This window comes from Otolemur garnettii, unplaced genomic scaffold (assembly GCF_000181295.1).
Source record: "Otolemur garnettii isolate 467f Iridium unplaced genomic scaffold, OtoGar3 scaffold00005, whole genome shotgun sequence".
NCBI classification, from domain to species: Eukaryota; Metazoa; Chordata; class Mammalia; order Primates; family Galagidae; genus Otolemur; species Otolemur garnettii.
This window is the reverse complement of record NW_003852400.1, coordinates 19858226-19879910: the sequence shown is the minus strand read 5'-3', so window position 1 is coordinate 19879910 and position 21685 is coordinate 19858226. Positions and strand designations below refer to the sequence as shown.

At 35.5% G+C, this 21685-nt stretch overlaps 1 protein-coding gene across 1 annotated transcript in view; it reads left to right on the top strand.

Annotated features, from left to right (window-relative positions):
• The window catches only part of KRIT1 (KRIT1, ankyrin repeat containing), a 37902-nt gene that overhangs the window by 7591 nt on the left and 8626 nt on the right, over positions 1-21685 (top strand). The window contains exons 4-12 of the mRNA XM_012812640.2: positions 2259-2351; positions 3505-3634; positions 5518-5761; positions 5916-6031; positions 6245-6388; positions 11270-11426; positions 12586-12693; positions 15365-15521; positions 16878-17029. Of these exons, the coding sequence (XP_012668094.1) occupies positions 2259-2351; positions 3505-3634; positions 5518-5761; positions 5916-6031; positions 6245-6388; positions 11270-11426; positions 12586-12693; positions 15365-15521; positions 16878-17029 (1301 nt within the window). The remainder of the gene's footprint in view (positions 1-2258; positions 2352-3504; positions 3635-5517; positions 5762-5915; positions 6032-6244; positions 6389-11269; positions 11427-12585; positions 12694-15364; positions 15522-16877; positions 17030-21685) is intronic.

The window sequence follows — 21685 nt, the reverse complement described above, 5'->3', positions numbered from 1 at the left end:
ATGATTAAGAAACCAATCTTAGCTTAAAAATATGGCTTAGGAATATTGGGGGAACTGTCCTTTTGTATAATCAGGGAATGTGAAAGACTTTAGATGCTACAAGATTTGCCAATCTTTTCTATCTTAATCTTGGACTTTTCTGATAAATTTTCATCCAAACTTATTTCACTGTTGCCAAATTGTTATAGTTAGCAGGATCAATCTTAAGGCCAAATTTCTGAGACAGAAATCTGATTAGTGCCTATCACATATTTGAACTAAAATAGAGAAGTCATAATTTCCTGGGAGTTAACCAAGTTCTGCCATTAGGTCTGTTCACCCAGAGGGATATGGAAGAATGTCACTGTTAACAAAATGTTCCCTTGGTCCAGAGAGCTGTGTAGTTTCCTTTAGTTATGAATGAACAGGCACCTTGAAACGTCTAGCACAATTTTGTCCTTTTTTAGAAAATAAACTGTAGTAATAAATTTTCAGATAGCTTTTAATAGGAAAAACTAAAATAAAAAAGTTCTACTTAATGTATTAATGAGCCATACCATATTTTGCATATCCTATTTAATTGAGTTTTCTAAAACTGAAATTTTTGATAATGTGATTCCTTATTTAAATGTCATGTGAAAATCACAAATGACTATAGTATCAGTAGTTATCCTTCCCTTTTTTATACAGTGCTATATATACAGTGTATATATTTTACAAAGCACTAACATGGATTCATAAAATTGTTTTGTTTTGTTTTTTTTATTGTTGGGGATTCATTGAGGGTACAAAGAACTAGGTTACACTGATAGCATTTGTTAGGTAAAGTCCCTCTTGGAATTGTGTCCCACCCCCAAGAGGTGTATCTCCCGACCACCTTCCTCCCTCTGCTTCCCCATTCCCCTACCCACTACCGTGTATAGGTCTTTGTCCTCATATCAAAATTGAGTACATTGGATTCTTGCTTCTCCATTCTTGTGATGCCTTACTAAGAAGAATGTGTTCCACCTCCATCCAGTTAATACAAAAGATGTAAAGTCTCCATCTTTTGTAGTGGCTGAATAGTATTCCATGGTGTACATAGACCACAGCTTGTTAATCCATTCTTGGATTGGTAGGCATTTAGGTTGCTTCCACAGTTTGGCTCATAAAATTCTTAAATTGTTCCTGTAAGTTGGTACATTATCATTTTCACATCTGTAAAATGGAAATGCAGACATAGGCCATCACCTGCTAAGACCATATTGCCATTAATAGAGAAATTAGGACTAGAAACCTCATTTCCCAATATGTAGTCAGTGATTTTTGTTGTTGTTCTATAACAGATCTCATAGTTACATACATAATTTGCAAAAGTAGGCAATTAAACAATGGATCAGAATTGGATTTGGAGAAACAGCCAGGCAAGAAAGATGAAGATCTCAAGCTAGATAGAAGAAACAGTGTCTCTGAAATTTATTAGAATATTATTCTCTGACACTTACATTTTATATGAGTCCATTTTATATAATAAATGGGGGCTATAATAGGTCTTCATAATCACAAATAGTAACTCCACTATTTTGTCGAATAAATGAAGCTATTTGAAATATTTACCTGTCCACAGAAGGTATTCCACTTGTTGGCTAAGCATTCTTACGTAGGTTAGGAACAAGTTTCTTTTTCTTAGGGTGAGGAGATTAAGACGGGTCGATAAATATCACAGCAGAGGTTTCTAAAGAATGAGGGGTTTTAGAATACAAGAGTGGTAGGCTATTATTTATAGTCCTGTTATTGCTAATTCAGGAAAAACAGACTAAGAATGGTGGTGGTTACAATACCAAATAGTAGTTTGTAGCCCAGATTTCAATAAAAATTGAAATTGAGGATGGAGGAGGATGCAATTTAAATTGCATGTTAAAGAGCCACTAAACATTAAGACTTTAAAACTTACATATACCAGAATATAGTAAATACATTCAGAATGTACTGCCTTTTAACTCCACAGGGTACATTGCTGTTTAGTTGTTCTGTCAATCCTTAGCAAGACAGTTTTCCTCAGTATGCATTGGAAGCTTCTAGTGAGTTAAGTCCAGAGCCTAAATCTACAAGTTGATTGTCTATAGAATGATTTTGAATTATTATCAGTTTTTATTAGTACATGTAATATAATTGACTGTTTATGTCTCAATTCTTCTTAATTCTTCCTTTTGAAATATCAATTTTGTAAATCTTAAGATAATTTACAAGATTTAAAAGCCTATTGTTTTTATCTTTGCTGACCTTTTTTAAATGATCAGGAAAACGAGTGGTACTAATGAAAAAATTTCCTCTGGATGGAGAGAAGATGGGGAGAGAAGCAGCATTATTTATTGTTCCATCAGTTGTCAAAGGTAAAGTCTAAATTTGTCTTGTAAGTCTTTATGTACTTTATATGCTAAGTGAAATTTTACTAAGGAACTTAGGAAATACATTTACTGCTAAAATATTGTGAAACATTTTTTAAAATTAATAGAAAAGGAAATTTGTTACTAAAAATGCTTTAATTTCAAAGTAATAAACAGGGAGGGTTCTTGGTTAAGCAGTAATCTTTTTGTTTCAGTTTTTAAAAGTCGGGTGAAGAAGTAAGGAGAGAAGGCATGATTAAAATTAAAAATGTTCAGATTTACCATTACATAAAAGTGTTCAGATTACCATATTCAAAAGGTATGCTAGAGATAGAGCAGAAATTGATATTTAAGTATTCTGGAATATTAACTGATTATAATTAGAACTTGTTTTGTATTTGGGACAAAAAAGGATCTGTAATAGTTCTAGAATATTCTGCCTAATAGTGGTGTTAATATTAAGAATGTAGATCTAATGTGAAAATGTAATTTGAGCCTTTGATAACCTAGAATAATAAAAACTTATTACATTTCAGTGCAGACCTTACAGCCCACATATTTTGTGGCCTTGGGCAAATCTCTTGTTTACTCTTTTCCTCTTTACTTGTAAAATAGGTACAATAATGTCACCTATCCCCACTTGGTTCATAGTGCTAGAAAAATTCAATGAAGTTTTAGATATGGAATCATTCTGGAAACAATAGAGTACTGGCCTCATGTGAGATAGTAATAATACTGATGATACACTGTATTACTGACTTTCCCAGGGACATGCTATCAGCCTACTGCTGCTTAGTACTAACATAAGTATTCTACCCAGTCCTAGCATTTCAAATATGTTTTCTCAGGCATACTTAAGTTAAAAAGTTAAGTATTTTGTTCAAATGTTGTTGAAAAATTTTAAGTAAGTTTTACAACATTGTTGAGAAAGAGAAAACAATTTTTGTAGTCCTCCAAGATTCTAAATACTGCATTCACTTAGTGAGCAAGGTCACAAAACTAGCCATCACTTAAATCTAGGTCTTCTAATTCCAAATCTAGAACAATTTACATTATACTTAACAAGTTTTAATTTTTCAACATATTGTATATTTTTAAATGGAAAACATGCAGGCATAAACTTTTTTACTGATAGCATAATTCATTTTTTCTTTTTCAGATAATACTAAATATACATATACTCCAGGATGTCCTATTTTTTACTGCTTACAAGATATCATGCGAGTCTGTAGTGAATCCAGTACTCACTTTGCTACACTTACAGCAAGGATGTTAATAGCCTTGGATAAGTAAGAAATGCCATTACAAATGTTTTTTAATTAATTAAATACATGTTTTTAGTAGAAATTAGTTCTGAGAGACACAAATACTTTTGTAAGAAAATAATGAAAATAATACATGGAGGCTAGGTGAGGTTGCTCATGCCTATAATCCTAACAACCCATGGAGGCTGGGGCAGGTGGATTGCTTCAACTCAGAAGTTTGAGACCAGCCTGAGCAAGAGTGAGACCCAGTCTCAAAAAATTAGCCAGGTGTTGTGGTATGTCCCTATACTCCCAGTTCCTCAGGAGGCTGAGGCAAGTGGATCCCTTGAGGTTTCTATGAGCTGTGAGGCCACAGTACTCTACCCAAGGCGAAAGAGTAAGACTCTGTCTCCAAAAAAAGGAAATAATACGTGTATTAAGAAATGTTAAGTTTTTAAATTTTATTTTATTTTATTTTATTTTGAGACAGAGTCTCACAATGAAGCCCTCAATAGAGAGCCACGGCATCACAGCTCCCAGCAACCTCAAACTCTTGGGCTTAAGTAATTCTCTTGCCTCAGCCTCCCATTAGCTAGGACTACAGGCACCCAGCACAATGCCCAGCTTTTTTTTTGTTACTGTTGTCATTGTTGTTTAGCAGTCCCTGGCCAGGTTTGAACCCACCAGCCGTGATACATGTGGCCAGTCCCTCAACCACTGACCTACAGGTGCCAAGCCAAGTTTTTTAATTTTAAAAATGAAAAATTCCTAAGACAGGGTTGTCCTGGTCTATTTACAGCTTATCAATTTTGTTCTTTAGAAATGACAAGTGCTATCCTGCTTAATAATTAAAATTTCCTTATTACAAAACTAGATTTAGTATTTTTTTTTTTTTTTTTTTTTGAGACAGAGCCTCAAGCTGTCTCCCTAGGTAGAGTGCTGTGGCATTACAGCTCACAGCAACCTCCAACTGCTGGGCTCAAGCGAGTCTCCTGCCTCTGCCTCCCAAGTAACTGGGACCACAGGCGCCCGCCACAATGCCCGGCTACTTTTTGGTTGCAGCCGTCATTGTTGTTTGGTGGGTCCGGGCTGAGGATTCAAACCCGCCACCTTAGGTGTACGTGGCTGGCGCCCTAGCCGGTTGAACTATAGGCGCCGAGCCACTAGATTTAGTATTGAGTTACTCTTATCAGTGAAAAAGTCATATAGCCACTCATGTCTTTGTTTTCCTGTGACAATAGGGCTCATGTCACCTACATCTCTGGTTTAAGTATTAAAAAGTACTTCACGGCTCAATGCCTGTAGCTCAGCGGCTAGGGCGCTGGCCACACTGAGGCTGGCAGGTCCGAACTTGACCCAGGGCCTGCCAAACAACAATGACAACTGCAACCAAAAAATAGCTGGGCCTTGTGACAGGCACCTGTAGTCCTCTACTTAGGAGGCTGAAACAAGAGAATCGCTTAAGCCCAAGAGTTTGAGGTTGCTGTGAGCTATGATGCCACAGCATTCTTCTGAGGGCAACATAGTGAGATTCTGTCTCAAAAAAAAAGTACTTCATTTTTTTTGAAAGGACTTTTTATTATGTTGGCACATACATTTTAAAAATTATTGCTGTGTCCCTTAAAATTTTTATTAGTAAAGTACTTGCACACTGATATGATCTTTACAAATTATATGAATGTATTTAAATACCACATGTATCCTGAAACAATGTACATCTATTATGCATCAATTTTTAAAAATTGCTAAAAATTTAAAAATTGATTGTAATGTAAAAATAAATAATAAATGACATATTTAACCAACACTAAAGTTATAAAAATCAGAAGGTAATATTAGAGATGTCACCTATCAGAGATAGATGGTCTTCCTTTTTTGTCTTCACTTTTGAATAGATACTTCTCTCTCTCTTTTGTTTATTTTGCCAGGTGGTTAGATGAGCGTCATGCACAATCTTACTTTATTCCAGCTTTATTTCGTCCTTCTCCTCTTGAGAGGATAAAAACGAATGTCATAAATCCTGCATATGCTACTGAATCGGGTCAGACAGAAAATTCACTACATATGGGCTATAGTGCAGTAGAAATAAAAAGTAAAATGTTAGCTCTAGAAAAAGCAGATACTTGTATTTACAACCCTTTGTTTGGATCGGATCTTCAATATACAAACCGGGTAAGAGTTAAATAAATTTCACCTCTAGTAAAAGACATTTATCTCAAATTTAAATTTTTACCTGACATAAATACTAATACATCTCTTACTAACTGTAAACATTAAGATGACAATGCTCTTAAGGGTGTTTTTTGTTGTTCTTTTCCCTTTTTAGGTAGATAAAGTGGTAATAAATCCATACTTTGGGCTAGGAGCTCCAGACTACTCAAAAATCCAAATTCCCAAACAGGAAAAATGGCAGAGAAGCATGAGCAGTGTCACAGAAGACAAGTACTGTTTTGGCTTTACTATACATTGCTTTTTTTAAAACTTACTAATGTTAAAATATTGTTTAAAATTATATATGCAATTTGTATGCAATATACTCACTAATTCACGTATGTTTAGAGATATACAGCTTTCACTGATGTGTTACATTGGTTTTGAAACCATTCGATTTTAACAAACCATTTGTATATTTTTTAATTTCTTTTTAATGATTAGGGAACGACAATGGGTAGATGATTTTCCCCTCCACCGAAGTGCCTGTGAAGGAGACTCAGAATTACTAAGCCGTCTTCTCAATGAGAGATTTTCAGTCAACCAATTAGATAGTGACCACTGGGCACCCATTCATTATGCGTGCTGGTAAATAGAATACTTTTTTTGTTTGTTTAGAAAGAATAAATTCTTAGTTATAAATGTTAATATTTGTTTTCAAAACTGTTCTCATTTCATATAATTTTAATCTATCATGTTTGCTTTATGAGCTTTGTGTTTTGATATTTGATTACTGTATATATGCCACTGTTCAGAATTCCAAGGTCTGGCCCATGAGAAAAGTAGTATCAGTGTTCTTAGGCATTGCCAGGTCATACACACAAGGTCCCCTATTCACCCTTGCAGTTTCTGTTGTTTTGTTTTGAGGTTATATTATGTTAGTTTATCAGTACTGTAAAATTTGCATGTGTTAACTGTTTATGATTTGACCTTGCATCCCGTTAGGAAAGTATCCTTTTAGTTCTTAGGGACGCTGTGGTATCAAAAAGCCTCCGGAAGCCTTCATTGGAATCACAGACTCCCTTTTTTTTTTTTTTTTTTTTTTTTTTGAGACAGAGCCTCAAGCTGTCCCCCTGGGCAGAGTGCCGTGGCATTACAGCTCACAGCAACCTCCAACTCCTGGGCTCAAGCGAGTCTCTTGCCTCCGCCTCCCAAGTAGCTGGGACCACAGGCGCCCGCCACAACGCCTGGCTATTTTTTTTTGGTTGCAGCCGTCATTGTTGTTTGGCGGGTCCGGGCTGGGGATTCGAACCCGCCACCTTAGGTGTACGTGGCTGGCGCCTTAGCCAGTTGAGCTATAGGCGCCGAGCCCAGACTCCCATTTTTTAAGATGTGAGAGTTGGCACAGGATTGGAATTAGCTCTATCCACTAGTTGCCCAGTATAGCTGTTGTTCTCCTGTTCTCCTCACATAATAATTTTCTCCTTCAGCTGGGCTGAATTAGTGTTCAGTGTGGTAGTTAACTATTTCCTTAGGCTAGCCTCTAGAAAAGACAGAAGGAAGTTTTTTACCATTGTTTTATGGAAAAGTTGCTTTGACCTATTGTTTAAAGTGAAGTTCCTTGGCTAATTTAAGAAGTACTGCATTATCTACTCTCTGCTAATGTCCAGTGTCTTAGCTCTGTCACACTGAGCAATGTATTTTACCTCTCTGCATCTCAGTTTATTTATGTTTGTGTAAAATGCAATAATTAGATCATTTCTAGAGTCCTTTCAACTCAATATTCTTTTGATTTCTCTGATTCTAATATTTGAGATCAAGGAGCTAAATATGATTCCTTTTAATATGTATATTTTTCTATTTCCTTAAAAATATGTGCTTTTGTTCTATAAATATACTGTTACAGGGCGGCACTGTGGCTCAAAGGAGTAAGGCACTGGCCCCATATGCTGGAGGTGGCAGGTTCAAACCCAGCCTTGGCCAAAAACTGCAAAAAAAAAAAAAAAATATATATATATATATATATATACACTGTTATATATTTCCCATTACAGTGAGTTTTTGTATTTAGATTTAGAGTTATCCTAAATTGTCTTTCTTTACTTTTTCTTTCTTTTTTGTTTTTTTTTTTGAAACGGAGTCTCAAAGTCTAGTCTAACCTTGCCCAGCTTAGAGTGCCATAGCGTCAGCCTAGCTCACAGCAACCTCAAACTCCTGGGTTCAAGCAAATCTGTCCTCAGTAGCTGAGACTACAGGCACCCACCATTATGCCCAGCTAATTTTTCTTTCTCTTTTTCTTTCTTTTTGGTTTTTTTTTTTTTTTGTCTTTTTTTCATTAGAGAAGGGATTTTGCACTTCTGAGCTCAAGAGATCCTTCTGCCCAGCTACCCTAAATTGTCTTTAACTGAACTAATAGTTGTTTTTCAGATTATCAGTAAATACTGGTAGCAGAAACAGTGCTAAGAGAAATCATGTGTTTTACCAGGAGCTAAACAAAAAGGTAGAGAATAACAGTTCAGATCTCAAGAAAGTATGCTACAGAATTGGGAAAGGCAAAGACAGGGAATTTTTAGTTAAGGAATTCTAAATTTTATCTGATTATATTGTTGTCCTTTTCTGCGTTAGGAGTTATTTTGTTCTACAATCAAAGAATGATAATGTTTTCAACTACCTATTACATAAAAACAAAAGTATGGTATAGTATATAATGTGCTTTGGAATGTACCTTGGTTTCAGTCCCAACTGTTAGTTCCTAAAAATATGACTTTTCTCAAGTTACTAAATGTCTCTAAAGGTCTATTTCCTTGTATTACAAGATAGGCTTAAAAATGTTACTTCCTTTAAGGTTAAAAGAGAAAATATGAATAAGATTCTTCAAGAACATATAATAAGGCTTTGATGAGTATTATAAAAATGCAAAGATCTTGATTCCTAAATCTAAAATTCATTTTTGTTACTTGAGTATATCAAGGAAAAGAGTTTTGTTCTTGATAAAATTAATTTTCCATCATTTGGAAATAATTAAGTTTAATACAATAGTAGGGATATGGGTCACCTTGCAATACTTTTAATCAGGTGCCTCATTTGCTTGATGGAAATTTGAATAAAAATTATTGAGTAAAGAGCTTAAATTATTTTGGAACTGTACTCTTTTTCACTAATTGGTACAAGGATCAAGAGAACACTGGGCTACTGCACTTAAAGAGACTGGAGTTTGGTCCTGTTTATAAGACTAGACAAGATGTTTTACCCCTTTGTTCAGTTTTCTCATCTTTAAAATGAGGATTTTAGTTAGTAGTTCTCAAACTTTCTGATCTTGGGTTCCCTTTTCACTCTTAAAAGTTATAAGATCCCAAAGAGCTTAAAAATAACAACAAACATGTATATGAACATAACATAATTTTATGAAAAAATACCATATTCTCCAAAATAAGATTAATGAGACAAGTCGCATTATTTTACATTCTTACAAATCTTTAGCTTAAATTGCAGATAGCTGTATTCTCACATCTGCTTCTCCTTTCAGTCTGTTGTAATATGTCACGTAGCTTATAGAAAACTCTATGCTTATGAGAAAATGAGAATGAAAAGGGCAAACAGTGTCTTACTACTTTATGAAAATATGTTTGAATTGGAGGAAACCCAGAAAGATTTTCAAGGCTCTTCATGAGTTTCTGGATCACTTTTTGAAGACCACTGATTTAAATCATCCCTAGGATTCCTCTAAGATTTTTTTAAATTTCCAGTCTGGTAACCATACACCCAAAAACACCTAATAGTTTCTTTGGCTAAATTCTTAGAGCCTTAAGAATTTTAAAAAACTCTTTATTTCCTAGAATCCCATCACTCAGAAAATATGTCAACTGATATACTGTATTCCCTCACCTCTTTATCCTTCTTGTTCTTCTATGCTAATCATTTTGATTCATGTTTTGAATCATACCAGTGTCTTGTTTCTCTGATCATTTTAAGCTTCAGATCATTACTGGAAAGTGGTGTTTTTTTTGTTTATTTATTTGTTTTGAGACAGTCTTACTCTGTCACCCTTGGTAGAGTGCCGTGCCATCACAGTTCACAGCAACCTCCAACTTTTGGGCTTAAGCGATTCTCTTGCCTCAATCACCCAAGTAGCTGGGACTACAGGCACCCACCACAATACCCGGCTATTTTTGTTGCAGTTGCCACTGCTGTTTTAGCTGGCCAGGGCCAAGTTCGAACCCACCACCTTCGGTATATGGGACCTGCGCCCTACCCACTGAGCCACAGGCGCCACCCCACTAGAGAATGTTTTTTAAATCGTGATGGTTTGGGTCCCTACAGATTATTGTCTCTGATTTCATTTGGCCCTTCACTGTAGCTCAGCTGTCTATTCTTTTTTATTTCATTGATTCTGTCATCCTGTTAGTCCTCCCCTATAGGCTATTTTAAACCTTTTTATTCTTAAATATGTAAACTTCCATAACTTTTCATTTTCTGCTTTCATAACCTCTATACTGTCTTTACTCCCTATTTTCAAAGAAAACTGAAGCCATTAGAGAAGTCCTTTTCCATTGCTAATGATTTTTTTGTTTCCATCTCTTTTATCTTAGGGTATATGTGCAAAAATCCTTGTTTCCCATTAAATTCATTCTTTTCTTTTTCTACACTTTCTTTCCTCGTGTTTTTATATATGCACAGTTAGTTCTCGCCCACCTTGAGCCTTAATTTGAACCTGTTGCTGCTTCTAATTACTATAGTGTTTCCTTCCTTCAATAGCTAGACTTCAAAGGGGAGTGGACAACACTCTTCCCTCTTTTTTCACTCTTCGTAAATCATCTTAACCTTTTCTGAGTTTTTAATCTCTTTCACTGTTCTGAAGTAGTTAATACTATTGATGATCCCTGGAGTTGAAAGGATATAATGTAGTTATAATGAAGGTCAGAACAAATGCAAAATATTATTGTTACTTTATCATTATTATCATTGAAATACGAGCCTCCATCCTATGATCCAAGCATGTGACATAGTATGGAAACTACTAAGATGCAGATTCTAACTCTAGCTAATAACCATGAGACCTAAGGGCAAGTTACTTAACTGGATCAAGCGTCATTCTTCTCATCTGTGCAGTAAAAATACCTCTGTCTACCTCATAAGTTGCTGTGACAATTGTATTAAGTAATTATATAAAAAATGGGGCTGGTCAGGGTGACTCACATCTGTAATACCAGCACTTTGAGAGGCTGAGGCAGGAGGATCACTTGAGCCCAAGAGTTTGAGGTTGCTGGGAGCTATGATGACACCAGGGCACTCTCCCCAGGGTGACAGAGTGAGACTCTGTCTCAAAAAGAAAAGAAACAGTTTCATTTGACAAGAATAATTCATAAGAAATCCCTAATCACTGAAAACACCTATGTAGATGTTTTAATAATCCCTTGCTGTCTGTCTTAGAAAAAAATCTTAGATTTCTTTGAGATTATCATCCAAAATTTGGATTTTTTAAACATTTCAGATGACTTTTTAAGGTACGTTTTAATTTTTTCTTAATAGGTATGGAAAAGTTGAGGCCACTCGTATATTGTTAGAGAAAGGAAAGTGTAATCCAAACCTTTTAAATGGACAGCTTAGTTCTCCACTTCATTTTGCTGCTGGAGGAGGACATGCAGAAATAGTACAGATTCTCCTAAATCATCCAGAAGTTGACAGAGTAAGTATTTTCCAGGTGTTTTTTTTTTTTTTAATGTTCAAGTAGTGAACATAAATAATGACACTTAAATGTTTAATTATACATTTGACTGGTCAGCTAAAAAATAAAAATAAATTTGGCTACCTTATAGAATGAGTAATATTTATATATGAGTTGTGCTTTTGAACATAAATTTTTTAAGAAAAATTTTATTGTGGTAAAATGTTCCTCACACAAAATAGGCAGTTTTAATCATTTTTAGATGTACGGTTTAATGCCATTAAATAAATTCACATTATTAGGCTGAGCGTGGTGGCTCACATCTGTAATCCTAGTACTCTGGCTGGTCAAGGCAGCTGGATTGCCAGAGCTCACGAGTTCAAGACCAGCCTGAGCAAGACCTTGTCTGTAGAAAATAGCCTGGCGTTGTGGCGGGCACCTGTAATCCCAGCTACTCGGGAGGCTGAGGCAATAGGATCACTTGAGCCCAAGAGTTTGAGGTTGCTGTGAGCTATGATGCCATGGCATTCTACTGAGGGCGACAAAATGAGACTATTTCTCAGAAAAATAAAATAAGTTTACATTATTGTACAACCATTACCACTGTCCATCTCTAGATAGACATAAAATTTTTCTTCTTTTCATTTTATATTCTATTTCCCCAAAAATATCTTGAAAAAGGAGAAAAGATTTTCTACCCATTTTCTAGAAATTGTAGTAAAAGGTATTTCATAAAGCAGGCATCCTCAAACTGTGGCCCATGGGCCACATGCAGGCCACCTAGGACATTTATCTGGCCCACCAGGTGTTTTTGCCACCGCTGCCTGTCCTGCTTAGCAGCCAACTCGTCCCAGGGCCCGCAGTCTGGCCCTTCAACAGTCTGAGGGACAGTGAACTGGCCCCTTGTTTAAAAAGTTTGAGGACCCATGTCATAAAGGGACAAATAATAGTGTTAATACCTTTGTTGTATCTGTATCAAAAGTTTTCAAAAGCAATAATCCCATTATTGGTTTGAATCTTTTTTCTCTGGCAATTTCTGTTTAATTATATTATGTACTAAGTATGATTAATATTTGACAAGAGTATTTTTTGTGAACCTTTGGTTAGTTGAATGACATTTTCCTTAGAATACCATATATTTGTAATGCCTTTTTTCCTCACTCCCATCCCCCACTTCTAGCACATAACAGACCAACAGGGAAGATCTCCATTAAATATTTGTGAAGAAAACAAACAAAATAACTGGGAAGAAACTGCAAAATTATTGAAGGAAGCTGTCAACAGGCCAGTAAGAATTATCTTCATGAATTGTTAGAGCCAAGCATAGTATTTAAATTGATAGGTTGAGAGAGGGGGAGGGTGGTTAAAAAAAAATTTTTTTTAAATAAATAATAAATTGATAGGTAATTTGAGGATCTATACCAAGGTTGGACTTCATAATTATAAAATTTGCTTCATCCCTCATATTCAGATACTTACTTTTGCATAATAAAACTTCCAAATTAAATAAATAAAATACCAACACACTTAAAATTAATCTAATTTCCAGTTGTAAATCCCTATACTTGATGTGCTGCTTACACATAATTTTAATCTATTCCTTAGAGCATGTCCCTTTTCTTAGGCCTTTTGGCAACATTTTGTATTCTTAGGTGAAAGCATTGCACAGTATTCCTTAATTTGCTCTCAGCAAGTTAGTTATGTATGAACAGACTGATTTTCCTCTTCACAAAAAATAAAATAGGAGATTTCTTAGCTCTTTTATCTAATTGTGCCTAAAATAAATCCATAAATCTAATACTGGGCACACATAGCTGTTAAAAGAATGCTGTATTAAAAAGAGTAAAGTTTAGACTGGGCAAGGTGACTGATGTCTATAATCCTAATGTTCTGAGAAGCTGAAGTGGGTGGATTGCTTGAACTCAAGAGTTCAAGACCAGCCAGAATAAGAGTGAGGCCCTATCCCTACTAAAAATAGAAAAACTAGCTGGGCATTGTGGTGAACACCTGTAGTCTCAGCTACTTGAGGTGAGGTGAGGCAAGAGGATCTCTTGAGCCCAGAGTTTGAGGTCACTGTGAGCTATGCTGCCATGGCACTCCAGCCCGAGGCAACAAAGTGAGACTCTTTCTCAAAGAAAAAAAAGAAAAAAGCTTCTTATGACCATAGAAGAGATGAACAAGATGAACCTAACAATGAGGAATAGGTCTTAGGGTGGAGGAAGGCTTTCTAGAAGTGGAGATGAGGTAAGGAGGAAAATGAATTAGTAGGGAAAGGGGAGAAAAAAGAGTAAAATTTAATTTATACTTAGCTGTAATAGTAAGAGAAGAATTAATGATTAGAAGAAACTCAATTATGGCTAAAAGCTATAGTTATGATAAAACTAAAATTAATTTTTTTCTTTTCTAAGGTGAGTTCTCACTATGTTGCCCAAGCTGAATTGCAGTGGCTATTAACAGGTGCTGTCATAGTCTACTACAGCCCTGACCTCCTGGGTCAAGTGATCCTCCCACTCCAGCGTCATGAGGAGCTGACTGTAGGCATGTGCTACCACACCCACCTGTCATTAATTTAAAAACTATTTCAAAACGTGGAAACCAGATAGAAAGATGTATTTTAACACATAAAGGATAAAGGGTTTATGCCAACAGATATAACCCTTATACCTAAGCCTTTCCAGACATTAATCATTCATCAGACAAAAAGTATTTGTTGAGTAGTTCTTTGAATTTAATATTATGAGATGGTGAAAGCAAGAAAGAGTATGTTACCTCTGCCTTTAAGGATTATTGCACACACACTCATGCACATTTTTCAAATACTTTTCTAAGAGCAGAAAACAGAGTACAGGCATCCTTTTGTTGTACTTCACTGTAATATATTTTCTAATGTATAGTTTTAACACAGTTTTATCCCTGCATAAGTTTTATGTTGTAAATGGATAAGAAAGGAAGAATCAGATACTTCTGTTCAGTATGAACTTGCCTAAAAGTTATTTGGAGCATCATTTGTTTCTCATAACAATAATAATCTATTAAGAAGGCTCGGCACCTGTAGTCAACAGCTAGAGCACCAGCCACATACACTGGAGCTGGTGGGTTCAAATCCAGCCCAGGCCTACCAAACAACAATAGCAACTACAACCCAAAATAGCCAGGCACTGTGGTAGGCACCTTGTAGTCCCAGCTGCTTGGGAGGCTGACACAGGAGAATCGCTTAAGCCCAAGAGTTTAAAGGTTGCTATGAGCTGTGATGCCTTGCACTCTACCCAGGGTAACAGCTTGAGACTGTCTCAGAAAATAAATAAATAAATAAATAAATAAATAAATAAATAAATCTATTAAGAATGCCATTAGTCTCTAGGATTTTCTGACCTAGAGGAGGAAACTGGTTCAAAATTCATTGTTTGACATTTTTTTTATGTACTTGCAAAGTCTTCCATTACAGATTCCTCTTCCATTAATAATTCTTCAAGTTATTGCTGGTACACATTACCACAGCACAACTTGTGACCCACAAGACTTAAGAAGTGCTTAACTGACACTGGATTCTCTCATATAATATTTACATTGTACATGAAAGGCTATAAAGCATCCTCTTAAAAGAATTTGAGAATCAATATTTAAAAAAATATATATATATTAGTCGGTGCCTGTGGCTCAAAAGGGTAGGATGCCGGCCCCATATGCTGGAGGTGGTGGGTTCAAACCCAGCCCCGGCCAAAAACTGCAAAAAAAAAAAAAATAATAACTTCCTTATTTTCCAAACTTAATCACAAGACATCCAGAAGAAGAAAACTTAGGTAATGGAAGTAAAATGTTTTTTTAAATATTGCTAACAGAATCTCAATTGAAGCAATTTATCTGATATTTCTCATGTCCAAAATCTATAGTAAAGTATATTGTTGGATGGTAATATGTAATTTTTAACCAAGTTACATAATTTATCATTCATTTCCTAGTATGAAAAAGTTCGAATATACAGAATGGATGGATCATACCGTTCTGTTGAATTGAAGCATGGAAATAATACCACAGTACAGCAGATAATGGAAGGAATGCGTCTCTCTCAAGAAACCCAGCAATATTTTACTATTTGGATTTGTTCAGAAAACCTCAGTAAGAAAATAATTTTTATTTGGTTGTATGAATTTCATTTTTCCTTTTTTGCACTAGATTGATAAACTTGTATATATGTCTATTCTTGACTTCTAAATTTTGAAATAATACAATGTTCTTCCTTTCATATAAATTATTGGTGTTCAAACTGCTGAAACAAGTAAGCCCTTGGGTCCCCATTCCTTCATCAAAGCATTTTTTAAGTAGTAAAAATTAACATTTTTCTTCTCTAGTAATTGCATTTGATTAGAATACCAGTAAATGTTGTGCTCATACAACTTGGCTTTATTTTCAATGCTTATCACAAAATAATATAGATGTTCTTTTTTCTTATGTATTAATTTTCTTTTTAAATCGACCTTTTTATTTAAAATCAGCTTGTTACTATAGATTTATCCCTGAAAACATACTGCAAATGCATACAAATTTAATTGATTGATGTGATTGGTTATTTAATGATTTAATTGTATCCTTTTTTTTTTTTTAATTTTTTTTTATTTCAACTTTATTACTTAGAACTTTTTTTTTTTTTTATTACTTCTTCCTCCTGTAGTGTTTTCGTGCCCCCCATTGGCTGGAATCACAAGGTCCGGCTGTCTCGTTGTCCTGTTGTTGTTGTAGAGACGGGGTCTCACTCTGGCTCGTTTGGCTCAGGGGGGTCTTGGCTGGTCTCGAACCTCTGAGCTCAGGTGATCCACCCGCCTTGGCCTCCCATAGCACTGGGACTACAGGCATGCGCCACCACGCCCGGCCATTGTATCCTTTTAACAACAAATCCTACTTCTTATGTCATAAAAAATAGGTTACAATAGGGCCAGGTGCAGTGGCTCATACCTGTAATCCTGGCACTCTGGGAAGCCAAGGTGGTTAGATCCCTTGAGCTCAGGAGTTCAAGACCAGCCTGAGCAAGAGTAAGACCCCATCTCTACTAAAAATAGCAGGGTGTTGTGGTGGGTACCTGTAGTCCCAGCTACTCAGGAGGCTGAGGCAAGAGGATTCTTTGAGCCAGGGAGTTTGAGGTTGCTGTGAGCTATGATGATGTCATGGCACTCTACCCAGGGCAACAGAGTGAGACTCTGTCTCAAAAAACAAAACAAAAGGCTATAATGAAATTAAGGGTTTTATATACATTTTATAGATTTTATTTAAGAATTATTCTTATAATTCTTATGTTCATAAAAACAAGTGAACTACAAATCATGTAGTAATACTGATTAAATAATGATTTAAACTTAGACCTTTAATTTGTGAGTATTAAAACTTAAGTGCAGATAGTATAATACAAAGTTTCTATATATTGATGTAATTGATTTTGTTTTATATTATCAATTATAAAAGAAAAGATTTTTTTTTTAGGCCTTCAACTCAAACCATATCATAAGCCTTTGCAACATGTTCGTGACTGGCCAGAAATACTTACTGAATTGACTAATTTGGATCCCCAAAGGGAAACACCTCAACTTTTCCTAAGAAGAGATGTGAGACTTCCTTTGGAAGTTGAAAAAAAGGTTTGTTTGGAAATCTTATTTACAGTAATTGAATGCACAGACTCTGCTGAATTTCTATTGTAGGTACTAGAGGCAGAAATTGTACTGTTTCTATAGTTGGAGGTTTTATCTGTTTTTCTGTTTAATTCTCGCATCCATGTGGTGAGTGGTAGAGTTTCAGTTAGTCTACTTTCAAAGCCCTTCATTGGTTTTTTTTCATTTCAACTCCCATTATCTTAAGAATACAAAACAAATAGAGAAGCTATCCTAAAGAAAATAAGCAATTAGATGGGGCAGGAAATTATACAGAAAAAAAATGTTTCTTAGAACACTTAGAAAGGAAGTACAGTGTCAAGGATAAACTTAATAAAGGGCTAATCTGTTGTGTAAATTTCAGAGGAGGAAAAAGGTACATTGGTTTGGGAAAGAGCAGGAAAAAACATTCTGGGTAGAGAAGATGATTTTTGTAAAGGGGGTATATGAAAGATATTCTCAACACTGAATAGGTAGCTCTTCTTGACTCAAGCAGAGAACTTTACAGATAGTAAAAAATGAGAATAGAATATACATTTGATAAGAATATGTGAGAAGTGGTGCCAGTAGCTCAGTCAGCAGAGCACTAGCCACATACACTGAAGCTGGCGTGTTCAAATCTGGCCTGGGCCAGCTAAAAGCAACAATGACAACTGCCAACACAAAAATAGCTGGGCTTTGTGGTGGGCACCTATAGTCCCAGCTACTTGGGAGGCTGAGGCAAGAGAATCACTTCAGCCCAAGAGTTTTAGGTTGCTGTGAGCTGTGACGCCACAGCACTCTACCCAGGGCACAGCTTGAGACTCTGTCTCCAAAAAAAGAGAGTATGTTATAAACAACTAGAAAGTATGTTTGGATTTAAACTACTTTAAATTTTAAGGAAGAGGTGAGATAATGCCATAGGAAAGATGAATGGATGAGGGAGAAACCTGAAAGAGAGATTGAAACAACTTAAATCAGGTATGATAATCTAAATATAATGATAGCTATGAAAACTGGGAAAAAATAATTGTTCCAAGGTCTAACCACATTGATGAAGGAAAAAATTACAATGCATTTCATGATTTTTTTATCCAAGAGAATATTAACATTCTCAATATTAATATTAAGAGAATATTAAAGATGAGCAAATTTCAGCACTTGAAAATTTCAATAGCCATATCCAAACTTGGTAACTATTTTGTATATAACTATTTATTATCCCCCTTATCAAGCTAAAGAAAGATTTGATCCTCTTAGCCAGATATATTGGGAGTTACATAAATATTTGTATGAATTTACCAAAAACTGTCTTAATTATTTCTTAAAAGTAGAATTACATAAATAGAATGGGGAGGGGAAGGACCCACATGATAATCTCAATTGATACAGAAATGTCACTTGACAAAACCCAACACCCATTTATAACAAAAGGAAAAACTTATCAAAAACTAGAATTACGTAGGAACTTCCTCATATGATGAAGAGCATTAATGAAAACCAAAAGCTACCATCATACTCACTGGTGTAAATTGAAAACTTTCCTCCCAAGATGAGGTACAAATTGAGGATGCCCACTTTTACCACTGCTATTTAACATTGTACTAAAAGTTGTGCAGAGCCCCCTCCCTTAAAAAAAATTAGTCAGACATTGTAGCAGGTGCCTATAGTCCCAGCTACTTGGGAGGCTGAGGCAAGGAGAGTGCTTGAGCCCAAGAGTTTGAAGTTGCTATGAGCAACAATGCCATAGAACTGTACCAAGGACAACTAATGACACTCTGTCTCAAAAAAAGAAAGAAAGGGCTCGGCGCCCATAGCACAGTGGTTACAGCACCAGCCACATACCCCAAGGGTGGTGGGTTTGAACTCCGCCCAAGCCAGCTAAACAACAATGACAACTGCAACAAAAAATATCCGAGTGTTGTGATGGGCACCTGTAGTCCCAGCTACTTGGGAGGCTGAGGCAAGAGAATCACTTCAGCCCAAGAGTTTGAGGTTGCTGTGAGGAGTGACGCCATGGCACTCCACCAACGGCAACATAGTGAGATTCTATCTCAAAAAAGAAAAAGAAAGTAAAGCCATCCTAATTGGAAAGGATAAAGTAAAACCGTCCCTTCTTGGAAATGACATGATCCTATACATAGGAAACCCCAAAGTATCCACAAGAAAGTTACTAGAACTAATAAACAAATTCAACAAAGTTTCAGGATAAAAAGTTCAACGCACAAAAATTACTTGCATTTCTATACACCAGAAGGAAATTAAGAAATCTGTTAAAATATTATCTAAGAGAGTAAAATATCCAGTAATAATTTAACAAAAGGAATTTAAGACTTGTACTCTGAGAAGTACAAGACATTGCTGAAAAATTAAGACCTACATAACTGGAAAGATATCCCCATATTCTGGGATAGGAATACAGTGTTTTTTAAATGTCAATACTAGCAAAATGATCTATATATATTTTTAATGTAATCCCTCACAAAATTCCAACAGCCTTTTTTACAGATAGTAGAAGATAATCTTCAAATTCATATGAAATTGTAAAGGGCCTTGAATAGTCAAAACAATCTTGAAGAAAGAATAATAAGGTTGAGGGATGCACATTTTCTAGTTTCAAAACATATTACAAAGCTGTAGTAATAAGGCTTGGCACCTTTAGCTCAAGTGGCTAAGGCTCCAGCCACATACACCAGAGCTGGTGGGTTCGAATCTAGCTCGGGCCTGTCAAACAACAATGACAACTACAACCAAAAAATAGTCGGGTGTTGTGGCAGTCGCCTGTAGTCCCAGCTACTTGGGAGGCTGAGGCAAGAGAATTGCTTACGCCCAAGAATTGGAGGTTGCTGTGAGCTGTGATGCCATGACACTCTACCCAGGGCAACAGCTTGAGGCTCTGTCTCAAAAAAAACAAAGCTACAGTAATCAAAATATTGTGGTACAAGCATAAGTATAAACATTCAGACCAGTGGGTTGAGAGTTCAGAAATATACCCATATATTTAGAGCCAACTGATTTTTGACAAGGGTGCAAAGTCCATCTAATGGAGAAAGAATCTTTTCAACATGTGATATAAGGGCAAATGGAAATTCACATTATAAGAATATGAAATTGGATCATCCCATACTGTAGGCAAAAGTTAATTCAAAATGTTATCAATATCCTAAATATAAGAGGTAAAATCATAAAACTTACAGAAGAAAACATAAGGGTAAATCTTTGTGACCTTGGATTTGACAGTGGATATGACACTAAAATTATGAGCAACAATTGAAATAATATGTTAAGTTGGACTTCATCAAAATTAAAAATTTTTTTACATGAAAAGACATTATCAAGACTGCCTGCAAAATTGGAGAAAATATTGGCAAATCATAGGTCTGATAAGCTCTTACTATCCAGAATATATAAAGAACTCATACACCTCAACAATAAAAAGACAACTCAATTAAAAAATGGGCAGAGGACTTGAGTAACATTTCTCCAGTGAACTTAAACATGTACACTACAAGCACACGAAAAGATGCTCCACATCATTAGTCATTAGGAAAATGCAAATCAAAACCATACTGAGAAATGACACTTACTAGGATGGCTATAAAAAAACGGAAAAATAAATGTTGGTGAGAAATTGGAACCCTGTACACTGCAGTTGGGAATGTAAAATGATACAGCTGCTGTGGAAAACAGTTGGTGGTTTTAAAAAAATCTAAACGTAGAATTAACATATGATCTAGCAGTTCTACTCCTCAGTACAATAGAACCTCCATAGTTGGCCATCTCCTTAAGTTAACCTAATTTGAATGGACCAAACATGCACCATACATACATACCAGTACAGTAGGCCTAGTTCCTTATGTTGACCACCTCTGTATATTGATGACTGTTACAGTCCTTCAGGTAATCAGCTGATAGAGGTTCTACCGTATGTGTATATGCTGGAAAGAATTGAAAATGGGCTAAAATAGCTATTTGGATGTCACTTCACCATTATTCATAATAGCCAAAAAGCTATTGTCCACAAATGAGAGGACAATGTGCTGTATATTAATACATACAATGAATCTTATTTACCCACAGAAAGGAATGAAGTTCTGGTACAATAAGGATAAAGCTTGAAAATATTATGTTAGTTGGGTGGGTGTTGTGACGGGTGCCTCTAGTCCCAGCTACTGGGAGGCTGAGGCAAGAGAATCGCTTAAGCCCAAGAGTTTGAGGTTGCTGTGAGCAGTGATGCCACAGCAATCTACCAAGGACGATGTAGTGAGACTCTGTCTCAAAAAAAAAAATTTTGAATGTTTTATTGGAAATTGTAACTTAGTATCTAATCAAACTTCAAATTTACTAAGGTCAATTTTTATTAGAAAAATAATGTTTCCATTCAGTCTTTTTTTCCCAACGTATTATTTTGATACATTTTTTTAAACCATGGGAAGTTGAAAAGTAATATAATTCATACCATATATCATTTATTAGATTCATTAATTGTTAACATGTTACATTTGCTTCATCTTTTCCTTATGAACCATTTTTAAAGTAAGTTGCAGATATCATGACACTTGGTCATCTCTACATATTTTGGCATGCATCTCCAAGAATAAGGACATACCTACATCCTACATAGTTTACATACCACAATATCATTTTCTTTTCTTTTTTTTTTTT